The sequence below is a fragment of the Ixodes scapularis genome, unplaced genomic scaffold (assembly GCF_016920785.2).
Source record: "Ixodes scapularis isolate PalLabHiFi unplaced genomic scaffold, ASM1692078v2 PGA_scaffold2__306_contigs__length_199485367, whole genome shotgun sequence".
Classification (NCBI taxonomy): Eukaryota; Metazoa; Arthropoda; class Arachnida; order Ixodida; family Ixodidae; genus Ixodes; species Ixodes scapularis.
Window position 1 is genome coordinate 12,854,188 of NW_024609857.1, and position 12,395 is coordinate 12,866,582.

Genomic DNA, 12,395 nt, shown 5'->3' on the forward strand with positions numbered 1-12,395 from the left:
ATTGGTTGATTTCGGTTGCTGCTGCGAGTTTACGCCCTTCAGCGACGTATAGAGTCAGCCGGGAGTTTGTTATTGACGGTTTTGGCACTCCGTCATTAGCGTTTGGGGTTAGCTCGTGGAGTGTGGCTGGGAAGAGTATAGCGATAATTAACGTACAGTTTTATGCAACACGATGCGCACAAAATGAAACCACTTGATTTTTAGTAAAATAATTCTCATACAACTTCATGAGCAAGAAAAAGCCACGTTTGAAGTACTGAAGTGAAACTATTAGCGTATTGCATGGGCGAACAAATGTTAAATTATCAAGAACATCTTGCATGAACCAAAACTAAAATATTTATGCTTTTATTTTGTATATTTTTAACCCTATAGGGCTATGACATGTGTACAAAATATATCACTTCACACAATGACGATTAGGGTGTTTTAATAGTCACAAGTGCACAACAAACTAGAATCACATAACATGATGCAAAACAGGGTCTCGACGTTGTCGAGTGCTAACAAAGTCAATAATCTTATTTATACAACATATACAAGTCATGAAATCGCTTCAAGGCATCGGTCTTTCGTAAAATGTTGCCACTCACAAATAACTTTGCAATAACAACCTTGGTAGAAGTACACATGTAATGTGATATTATATATCGATGATTTCGGTAATGTTCGTTTCGAATCATCTTGCAACTTCTGAGAAATTCAAATAGTAATGTTAATTCTAACCCTTGACAACGCCTGCAGGAAATTTGATCCCTCATGTTTTTGACAATTCCGACCAGTTTTATACATTCTAAAACATTCCTATGCCCGCTTTCACCTCAAGAAAGAAGCCAGTTTTACGCATTTTTCAAATGTCATATGCGGCACCAAGAAGTTGTTACGACATTTGGCTGTAGAAGAAAAAAGCGATGCTCTTCGCGTTTGGAACGTGGACATCTTGATAAGATAACATATATCTAGTCTAAAATTCACCTAGATATATCTTAATTGTTCAAATAAAGGAGTAAATTAGTAGTGCTCTGCAAATCCCCGACATTTTTTTTTTAACTTCGGTTCTTGAAGTGAAAACGGGTATAGACCTTTCTTAATGACTTTAAAAAAAGAAAGAAAACAAGAAAAACAACTATAACAAGGTAAAACTTCAAGAATGAAAAAAAAAACCGCCAACAAGCAGATCTGAAAAACGAGCAGAAAGAAGCTGAAGTAGAAAAATATAAGTGAGAGCACACTCTTTGATAAAGATAAAATGCCAGTTGTGACGGTGAGAATAAAAATGACCAAACAAAGATATACAAAAAAGTCACAGTCTTAAAAGAATGTTTAAAATGCAAATAAAAAAAAAACTATGTTGATTGGCTCCGGAACATGGCAGTTGTTTCGGGAAGATGCAAGTCGACAATAAGGCACTTGATGGAGGGATACTGCGATATCGCTAAAAGGAACGTGAACCAAATGAACGATTGTGATAACAAATCGATCAACATCGGGTAGTTGCCTTCATGGGTTTTCCGCGAGATATGATGATTCTCACATTCTCACTTATCAAATGGCCTGACTCCAGTGATGATAAGGCATGATAACAGTTATTTGTAGCATTTTTCTCTCTAGACTCGTACCTGACAAATTTGTTTTTTCTTTGTGTCCCGAGCTGTAGTTTTCCACATACTGAGTGTCTGGTTCTATGCCTTTATCCAAACCTCGCTTGACACATTCACCCTAAACAATGAAAGCAGATAATGCCAAAAGTTCGCCTCCTGATAGGCACTGTGTATGTTTATACTTTACAAATCTTTTTTTTAAGCCGTCAAAGCAACATAAACGCGGTCTTCACAGGTGAGTTATACGTATGGTCAATGAAACATAATAGGAGGTTAATCATCACAGTGACAACTAATTAACTAGTATTTTATTGATCAAATTTTTAATTAGTAAAGAAAAACAAATGGTTCTAACTACAAACTTGCTGAGCGCCATCGAATCCTACTGAATCAGTAAACTTTAGAATGTCTTAAAGAGCGGAGGAAGCACCGTGGTGCAATAAAGTTACTAGTCGTGTAACAGGCGCAAGGCTCTGGGTGTAAAAACGCGCCCTCGCGGGTTCTTTCTCTTACCTCACGCGTTTCCGCAACGTCAGCTTTGCACCTGTTGCACAGTGGTAACTATAGCGCACTATCGTGCTTTCCAAGTGCTTTATAAATTTGTAAAATTTACCGACTTCAGTGATTTTCAACGACTCTCAGCAAGCTTCTGTTTAATACCACATAAACATTTTCACAAATAGAAAAAAATTAACAATTTATAGTTAATTAGTCGTCGTATAGTGTCAAATTAGCTTTTGTCCCCTGGCCATATAACTCACCCGCACAGACCGCATTAGCGTAGCTTTCACAGCTTTTTTTAAAACAAATCTGTATATCCTAAAACAACACCCTGCACACTTCTACTTTTTTTTCACACGGACGGAAGAGACATGAAAGCAAATTCCACCATTTTTAGAGGAGCAAAAAAAAAATGTACCAAGCACTGATTATCATTTGGCTTTCGTTGCTCGAGCCAGCCGAAGCCATCTTACACTCTCTCAAAAGATCGAATGTCAGCGCTAAGGAATAGAGGCGAAAGTAAACAGACTGACTTTTAGAGCCTCTTGGCAAACTCGATTCTTAAGCCAAACTAGAATAACACCCTTTTACCCAAGGAAGCCACTTGGAGTTGTAAAGATTTTGAATTACCAGGTGATGAACATGCAAGTTGAGAGCGATGCGAGCAGTCATAGTTTACTTTAAAGACGCATCCCTCTAGTGAGATCAAAGTGAGATTACATATACCTTTTTTTTATATCTTAAGATGCCCGCTCACTTGAAATAAAATACGATATGAACATGCGTTTACACTGTAGATGATGAGAATGCAATGCAATATCACAGCTAAGGCCGCCATTGTAATCAATAGTCTTCGTCTCTCTGGTACGAAGGATTGACTTGGCCGCTGATGTTGTAAGGTAACGTCACGGATGCATTGTTGCGCTTGTTAAATTTCCACTCTTTCCACTCCTTAAAGACTTTTGGGTCCCTCGGACCGTACGAGGGAGTCGGAGAGAACGTTGTTTTCAGTTTCTGCAATAAAAAAAAAAACAACGAAGAAATGCATTAGAACCACCAAGAACACTATTGCGTGTGTCCCTACGATCGGGAAGGAAAGAGAAAATAAAAATAAAGACTATGTATCCTTATTTCCCTTCCCCAATCAAGTCACGAACACCATTGCACTTTAAGAGCAACCTGCCTATGTATTCGTTATGCGGAATGCACAAATAACAGCACAAAAATAAGATAAAAAAAGAAAACTCTTAGTAGTACTGTTACATCTACGCAATATGACCTCAGGCGGTCTTACAAGGGCGACATACATCCTTCGGGGTTGCTTTTCTTTCGAAAGCCTGTAACCTTTAAAAAGAAGTTCCGGCTAACAGAGAGCTCTGCCGTGAAGTGGTTTCTAAGAGATAGGGCTGAGAATAAACAAACCGACACGCATGGCGGGAAACGCTTGTAGTATTCGCGATTTCTAAACGCTGTATTTTAGAATCATTTAATTTGGTACCTTTTCATGAAAAGGTTTTACCGTTCGTACTGTAGTGACACAACGAGATATCACATAACATGATAAATATCTGTGTGTGATCTCTTCCGGAGTTTACGAGTTTTCGCTAAGGTACGAGCAACATTAAACGATGACGTCAGCCTATGCAGCAAAAAAATGGGAGCTCTGGATTTTTTTTTTTTTGCCTTGGGTTTGGTATGTTAGGTGTTGCTTTTTGTAAATATGTTTTGCGACACCCAATTCTCGATTCCATTAGTGTAGTAGATCATGGGGTGCTCGGTCACATCGTAAAAGCATGTCACCTTTCAACAGGTGATATGTTTTTCATTTGCTCGAACAAATGCCATGTTTATAGGCAAATAGTTCCGTCGCCGGCTAATAAAGAAAGTTCTCAGCATTTTTGCCTTTGTCTTCGAAATATATATAAACTATAAAATATTTTAAATTCCACGTTATTTACATCTTTTTTTTTTCACAATGAACCAACATCACATCTAAACTACGTAACACGGAAAATAACGCTTTGAATAGCTTAAATCATGAACGCCACACTGGCACCTCCGTAAATGCACTCATACCTCAAGTATGTCTGAGCCTTTTGCGTTGATGAAGGTGATGGTCATCCAAAGTACTATCTGGCCGACAGCAATGCCGGCCATAATCCAACCGATTGTCTGACCAATTGGAGGCAAACTGGACGATCCGCCTTCGGTTGCAGTACCGTAGATGAAGATTGACTGACAGAAAGAACAAATAATTTAGAAACCGTTTTAATGGCAAAGCTTGAGCTCAGTTGCTAAAGCCCCGTGGTTTACCAACGGCGTGGGCAACTTCTTGTAACCTGAACAAGCGGGCAGTGGAATCCCCTTTGTCCTCGTGCTATAGACGTTTGCAAGTACGGCGTCTGGGCGCCGGCCATCTTGCTGCTGTTGTGGGTAGATCGTCTGATAGTGGAGCATTGCTGAGGCGTACCCACGACCTCAGCAATGCTCGACCATCAGACGATCTTCCCACACCACCAACAAGATGGCGGCGCCCACAGGTCGCATTTGCAAACGTCTATACAAATATATGTTTCTGAATAACATTTAACCTTTTTTTGTAAGTGCCTTAATAGACATACCAATTTTAGTCAAACAGCCCTGCACGCTACATAAGACATGCGGTTCTGTATATCCGCACAAAAACGAGTGGTAGCTATACGCAGATTGTTGAATACGCAGATTGTTGAACGAGTACGCAAGATTAAAGTTTAATGCAAATACGATTTTATTTGCCCAACACCAAATAGGAGTGAGCTCAGGTTGTGAAATTAATTGAGCTTTTCTTTTTATTTAAGAAAACAAAATATCGTAACAGCGATGTCGCTGCACGAAACTACTTCCACTAGAAGAAGAAAAAAAGAAAGAAAGGAAGATAACCCGCGGCTTTACGAATTCGTTTTAATCCTTGTTTTTGCTTTATAAGAACCACTGCAAAAGGGTTTGCTTACAATGAGAGAAACTGGAGTAATGAATCCCCAGGTAATCTTCCAGTACCAAGAGACTTTCTTGTTGAGCATGTACTCAAAATCTTCAATTATATTTCTGAAGCCTGAAAAACAATAATCATGGATGAGAACGTGAGTATTCCGAATGGTCGCAACAAGGTCTAAAAAAGAAGGGCCGTGATGCCATGGATGCCCTTCGCCAAGTAGGAAATTTCCATACATCGTTGTTAGGTTGATAATGGGTTTCGCTTCTGGGTTCAGCGTTTTCACCGAAGCATAGATAAGAGTGTCGCAGTCAGCTTTTCTTTGACATAAACAAGTTCACCTTAAACCCAGTGCAGAACGTGTAAGAGATAACTAGTTTCTACTGCTAAAAATATACAAATTTGTATTATGTCAAGGCTATATTGAAATTAAAATATCTGCTTACCATAAATCCAGACGAATCCCACAACTTGCAAAGTACCGTAAATAAATAACGCCCGGCCAACACCGTAGTTGTCGAAGAGCAGCCTAATGGCGTTTCCACTCTAGAAGAGAAATTGCATTTTCAATTTAAATATTTAGCTTGCGTTTCATAAACATATCTGACATATCTGTGCTAGTTTGATTGGTTGTGCTGCATACGAGGACCTTGGTCATATAAAATTGAGGGAATGCGTTATCGGCAAGACTCCTTAAGCCTGATTCATCGTAGCGATTCGGACAGTGCCACGAAACGAAATTCCGAAAAAAAGAATTAATGAAAAGAACTCGAGGAAGAAAACGAGAAAGGACGGACAACCGCAAGCTTTCTCGTTTTCTTCCTCAAGTTTAATTATTCCTACCAACCCGCTCGTTTTGTCCTTTAGTGAATGAGCGTTTAGACAATCTTGTCAATAACTTACTTTTGTGAGAACCGAAATGTTATCAGGAACAGAATAAAAACGTACAAATCAAAATAAGTTGATTTGCGTTAGCACTCAAGCTACCTTATTTTAGCATAGCAAAATGGAAGGAGTAAACAGGGTCATTTTTTGGTCCGTCCAGAATTTAAAAATAAATGAATTTACTTGAGCGTAATTCTAACCCTTGTGTTAAGTTGGAAATATAAAGGCCATTAGAAAAAGATGAAATGGGTTATTAGTAAACAAATGACCTAAAACATCTTAAATAAATTTATAATTTATGCTTTCTTGGGGAAAAACGTAGTAGGAGAACTGATGCTCCATCTCAATACAGTCGCGCCGGGAGGTAAAATTTCGATTAAAAAATTCGTATCGCGGAGTGAGAAATGCCACCCTTGTACACGGTTTCAGACCGAAACTACACTGTCAAACAGCGGTGCTATTGCAGCCAGGCTCGATTTGCGAAACCCGCCGAAGGTCGAGAGGTTGTATCAATGGCGCTATATGCCCTTTTACCTTCTGTTTGAAGAAGTGTAAAAGGTGGACATCCTTCGCTCCGTGGTGCCAAAGACGAATTTATTTATCAACATTTCACTGCGCGTGTGGACCTATTTAGGTCAACCGTCAATTCTGCGAATGCATTATTCCACCCGTTCTCCCCCAAGGAAAAAGAAAACGAAAATTGGGTGAAACGTTTCAGTTTATAAGCTAATTAACTAAATTCCCCTCTTTGGAGAGCCATGATTTACTATTCAAACTTGAAATTTTAAATTTTAACTTGCTCGCAATACATATGTGTTAAAAATATTAACTACATAATCGTCTCCTTCATAGCACTCTATGATGGTTTAAGAAACTATACACCAACTTATTATATTTTTAATATTTGTTTATTTGAAATTAATCTTACCCCTCTCTTGAGAGCCATTACAAGAAGTGTCTAAGTGGCTAAAATATGTGCAAGAATGCAAGAAAAACAGAGTTTGAGTCTCAGCCGGCTTAACTTTGTATGACTAAAACACAACCCGTAAAAAAAAGCTGAAGATTTATCAATCAGCAGAAACTAATGTGAATGAAGTACTCACGTCAGTGCACAAGACAAGGCCAGTGCCAAATGAAATTACACAGAAAAGTATAGAGATATGGCTCTTCCACTTGCTCCATCCCGGATATTGGTCCGTGAGCACTGTGGTTACCAACTGCACACCTCCAACCTAGAAGACAAAAACAAAAAAGGGAACTCTATTTATGATTTCTATTAAGTTGTGTTTTCAAGGGTGAAGCGAGTCCTAATGAAATTAGCTGGTTTAGGATGTCGCCTTGAGGGATAACACGCTAAATAAGATGATAACATTTATAACTGTCGAACATTGCTTTTGCTGAAACTATTCCAGAGACCTCAATATTATCATGTATGATAATAATGAGGTCTATGAAAGTCTATAAGGTCTGGAATTAATTCCGTACCTTATAGAAGTCCTGCTCTTGGACTTTTACTAATTTAACGGAAACTCTTCATTTGTGAAGTAAATACGCTTAAAAATGTTTGAGAGTAGCCTTTGACTAAATAGAGGTCTGAACGCTTACTATAGTTTGTTTTGTCATAAATCCTAGCGCAATCAAGCGCTAGGAGTGCTCAGGCATGAACAGATATGCTAAATTCAAAAACCATATATGTACAACCCATTTTCAGCTCTAGATTGTTTTAGATATTGATAGATAGGAGCACAGAGGAACACAAAAAGGTAGCAGACGCCGTGATGTTGCACTTTTTAGACTGCTTGACTTACTCTAACAGCTCGTAATGTCCGCTGCACTTTGAGTTGAAACAAAACGAAGTATAATAAATATTGATACGAGGTAGCACATAATTGATTTTGAATACGAAACTGTCATGCATGTACATTACGGGATTATTCTCTGTAGATGGCTTCTTCCCACGTGATAGAAATAAAATATTCTACCATGCCGGCAAGAACGAAGTGCACCAAAAGCTCGACGAAAAGTCACTTCATGTAATTTATAGTTATTTCTGAAAAATGTAGTTCGCATATTTTACATACTGTTCTATGCAACTTATTGCCAATAACATAACTTATTGCGTACTATTTCTCTTAGATGATCTTAATGCACTCCAATGCTACTTACACCACTTCCCAGTCCAAGCATGAAAAGCATGATGAAGAACATCACCGACCAAAACTGCGGAATGAACGAAATCCGACTGAGAGCCTCTGGGTAAGTTACAAAGGCCAGGCCGAGATCTGCAATAAAAAAACGTATAAAACGACTAAGAAAACAATATCCAGCGCTTAGATATCCAAAGTTGAAGGCTTGGGTTCCTTTCGTACTACCTAACGCTATCTGCATGTCAACCACGCGATGTGAACGTTTCGTCTAACTTCATATATTTTGTTAACTGACTATAGGAAGTACGCAGTCATCAGAGTGGTTTTTCGTGTCATTTACAAATTAAACCTAAACTGAACTTAATATTCTACGTTAACAACCATAATAGAGCGTTATTATGGCACAAAAGCTTTGTAACCATGAAAGTCTGCACGTTAACACCGATAGTCTAGACAAGTATCATACGGTATTTACTGAAGACCCCAGGTTAGCGATGGTACCGCTCTGGCTAAATTGCTCATCTACAGCCGAGACACCAGACGCCCATTGGGGATGTATAAACATACAGACAACACATATTACATCTCGAAAGTCTGGCGTTTTTTATAATGGACCTTTGTTGACACCTAAATACGGTGCCTTGTTCTTAGTATCAAATAAAATCGGGAGAAACAATTGACATAAACCTGAGATTTTTATTTCGTTAAGTAAATCGTTTTCGAAAGAACGTTAGTTATCAAGCTTGAGTAAACGTGCCAAATTTTTATAATTATATTATCCTGTATGGTTTTGTGTAATTGTAGTAATATGGCAACAGTAATATTAATAACATATTTCTTCCCAAACACCACAAGCAGAGACCTGCTACGCCGTTTTAACGCTCGGCATTGGACCATCTGAATAGTTCGAGCCTAATTGTTCACCTGATTCTCCTTTTAAAACCTGGGATATGTCATCGGTTCCCAGCTCATGGGCCAACGACCCCAGTGTGCCGAATACCACGCAGCCAGCGAGGACGCTTGTAATGGTGTCCGCGATACTGATGAGAAAAGCGTCTCTGGAACGGTGAAAATTAGATCGTAACAATATGAACGCTTCACGGCAAATATTTAGAAAAATAGTATACTGTATATTGAGGGACACGTATGCATACACGTTAACATACGCTTATACATAGATGATACGTAGATGATACAGAGCACGTACGCGTAGATGATAGTCACTGACAGCTGAAGAAACGTCGAATGTGGCTAGTAATGTTTCTGCTTCCTGCTTCGTGATTCGTTCTTCGGCGTTTTTATCGGCTAATGACGCAATCCCATTGGCCACGGAGCGAGATGCTCTAGACTAAGCGTGCCTTGCGTTTTTTGTGCTGTCAGTGACTATGGCTATTAGAGAAGATATAGAGGGTGTCCCAAGAGGACCTTCAGCTGTAAAACGAGCCGGAAAATTACAGCCTGCACATACGAAGCTCAGACTTTCGCTGAATTTTCACTGAGCAGGCTAGTTTGACCCTGTGAAATTTCAAGGTGTTTTCCTTTCTCTGTAAAACAAAAATGAGAGCAAGCACCTTGCCGAAGTCAAGGTTGGCCACGTTCGCAGACGACCAAGTTACCGACACATTTACTTGTGGCGCCATCTGTCGATAGACGCAGCGAGCAGACAACAGAGTGTGTCGCTCTATGCGCCTGTCGGGAGATGGCGCCACAAATAACTCGATCGTCTGCAAACGCGTCCAACCTTGACCTTGGGAAGTCATTTTCCCTTTTTTTTGCACAAGAAGAGAATTGTACCCTGGAATTTCCCATGGTAATACTTAAATGCTCGGTGCACATTCGGTGAAAGCTTTCAATGTGCGGGGACGATTTTTCCGGCTCATTTTACTGTGGAAGGTCCGTTTGGCTGGCCGGGGCACCCTATATTTGACGTATTTAGCATATGAACCAGAAGTAATGTGCTCTTGCTGTTAAAAAAACAAATTCTGAGCAGGTATTTACGTTCCCAGGTTTAATCTATCAAAAAATAATTGTTTAACAACAAATAGGATGTACTGCAGCATATGTGAGCAAAAACAGGAATATCGAGGCGGTTTCACATTGGTGTCTTAACGTTTGGCGTTGATCTTTCAAGTTCATCGCCTTATAGTTGGTGGTTTCAGCTTGCATGTTATTGCACTTATTGTTTTGAAAAAAAATAATTCGACCACGGGAAAAAAAATACAAGAAGAAAAAAACTTGGTTACCGCTACTTTGCACTAACTCTACTTAACATAAATATTTCGCTGCCTTAATGTAAGAACGTTTAATTGACTATTAAAATATATGTTTCTAGATCGCTCACCTTCCCACGTTGTGTTTAAAATCGTTGAAGCTAGAGTACATGACTAGGTAACCGAACCCGATTCCCAGAGAGAAGAACGACTGCTCGCAGGCTTTGAACCACACCTGGCAAAAGAAAACGAAAGACAAAAAATAACATTTTGTAGATCTTATTTTTATATTTTCAGTAATCGTAGTGGACAGGAAGCAGTTAGGATTTTAGTTGCACACATGTTAACTACACGTTTGTTGTGTAATCTTAGCCGCCTAAAATATAAATTTGTCAAGCCTAGCACGAGCGAGTGTCCTATAACCTATTTGTGTTATTTTAAAGATGCGACTCATTTTCTTTCGAGTTAGCAGAAATTTGGGACCAATTCTGGCAGTGTGGCACTCAATTGAGGCCAGTTTATCATTTTATCTCCTTCAATTCCCATAGATGAACTTCCAGCAGTATGTTGGTTTAAAAAAGGAAGGTAGTCATTAATTTCATACTATACACTGCATCTTCTTTGTTAGACATTGTGGTGCCGTATATAAACACGGAATATTCTTTTTGTGGTTCATGTCGCTCATATTTTTCCTTGCACTATAATTTATTTTAAATTGAAAATGGCTGTGTTTGTGATGCAGTGTTTAGAAACGTATAGAAATTATGTTGTGCATTTAGAAGTGTAAATATATGTACAAGTTCATACTTCATATTGCATTACATAACTTCAATAATGTCTACTTCAACCCGGTTTAAAAAACAAAATGCAATAAGAATAGCTTACCTCGATGTCAAGAATTTTTTCCCACTGGGGCACGAAGAAAGCTTTAATACCGGTAAAGGCTCCATCTTGAAGACATGTGATCACCAGCAGTGATACCAAGACCACATATGGAAATGTAGATGTAACGTAGACAACCTTGGGGTAACACAAAGTAAAAACAAAGAAAAAAAAAAAAAATTCACGAATGTCACATTGAGCAACAAAACCTAAAACTTGCAAATTCGGTTTTCGAAGGCTGGTTCGGGGAACTCAAGGTCACAGAATTGTAAACACTTTGAGGAACGGTATTTGTGCAGTATACTGAGAAAGTTATGGGTTGGTATCTAAATAATAAAATTCAAGGGTCTGTTTCTTTTGATATAATATAGTCTAATGCAATTTAAAGCATTTTGTTGTCATAGGCTCATTTGCCACGAGCGATCTTTAAAGGATAACAGTGCGCATGACTCTTGTTTTCTTTATAGGTAAACGCATTCAACATCTTGAAGGACCCCGAGACTTACCTTGCCAATCGAATCAACACCTTTGATGGTTGAGAGGGCTTCACAAACCCAAGCCAAGAGCAAGCATAGCGCCATTCGCCAGTCCAAAGCTGATGGCAAAGTGAAGCCACCCGAATTCTTCAGGACGTACTTTCTGAAAGGAGAAATGTTTACTCAGACTCGCTCCATGTCTGCACAATACACAATTTGTTTCTGACAGCGGGTTTGAGGTTTAAAGTTCAAATTTATCGCAGATACTTATAGGGTCAGTTAAACCGTTCATAAAGTGTTTCTGGCTTCAATAATGTAAACTGATGTTGCTTTTTAAGTAGAGGGATGCGTCGCTCCGCAAGCTTTTTGTCTAGAGACACATATGCCTCATTGCAACACAATACTTACTGAAAGTACTGCTCTGCTGACGACGTGACGTTGGCGGTGTATTCCATCGTCGAATTTTCCTGTAAAAATGAAATCGCAGCCCTAACGCAACATTTTCCAAATTGTTTGTAAATCTTTCGTGCTTGAGTTTATGTTCTAGCTGGATGATTGTATATTGGCGAGACCAATTGTTTAAGTAGTTGTAAACAAACTTTATATATGCCTTTCAGCAATTTCGCTCGTATTCATGAGCAGATGGTAGACTCCCCACATCGAGTTGACATATTCACTTAACTGACGTAAAACAAAAAAAAAAACAAAAAAACAACAACTAA

The 12,395-nt window shown here is 38.9% G+C and overlaps 1 protein-coding gene across 1 annotated transcript in view; it reads right to left on the bottom strand.

Annotated features, from left to right (window-relative positions):
* Positions 1–332: 332 nt before the first annotated feature.
* The window catches only part of LOC8042932 (sodium-dependent nutrient amino acid transporter 1), a 30,571-nt gene continuing 18,508 nt past the window's right edge, over positions 333–12,395 (bottom strand). The window contains exons 6-16 of the mRNA XM_029991901.3: positions 12,082–12,140; positions 11,704–11,836; positions 11,201–11,335; positions 10,447–10,550; positions 9,030–9,163; positions 8,125–8,240; positions 7,062–7,190; positions 5,520–5,619; positions 5,093–5,193; positions 4,179–4,337; positions 333–3,116 (exon numbers count right to left, since the gene is read on the bottom strand). Of these exons, the coding sequence (XP_029847761.2) occupies positions 2,946–3,116; positions 4,179–4,337; positions 5,093–5,193; positions 5,520–5,619; positions 7,062–7,190; positions 8,125–8,240; positions 9,030–9,163; positions 10,447–10,550; positions 11,201–11,335; positions 11,704–11,836; positions 12,082–12,140 (1,341 nt within the window). The 3' untranslated portion in view covers positions 333–2,945. The remainder of the gene's footprint in view (positions 3,117–4,178; positions 4,338–5,092; positions 5,194–5,519; positions 5,620–7,061; positions 7,191–8,124; positions 8,241–9,029; positions 9,164–10,446; positions 10,551–11,200; positions 11,336–11,703; positions 11,837–12,081; positions 12,141–12,395) is intronic.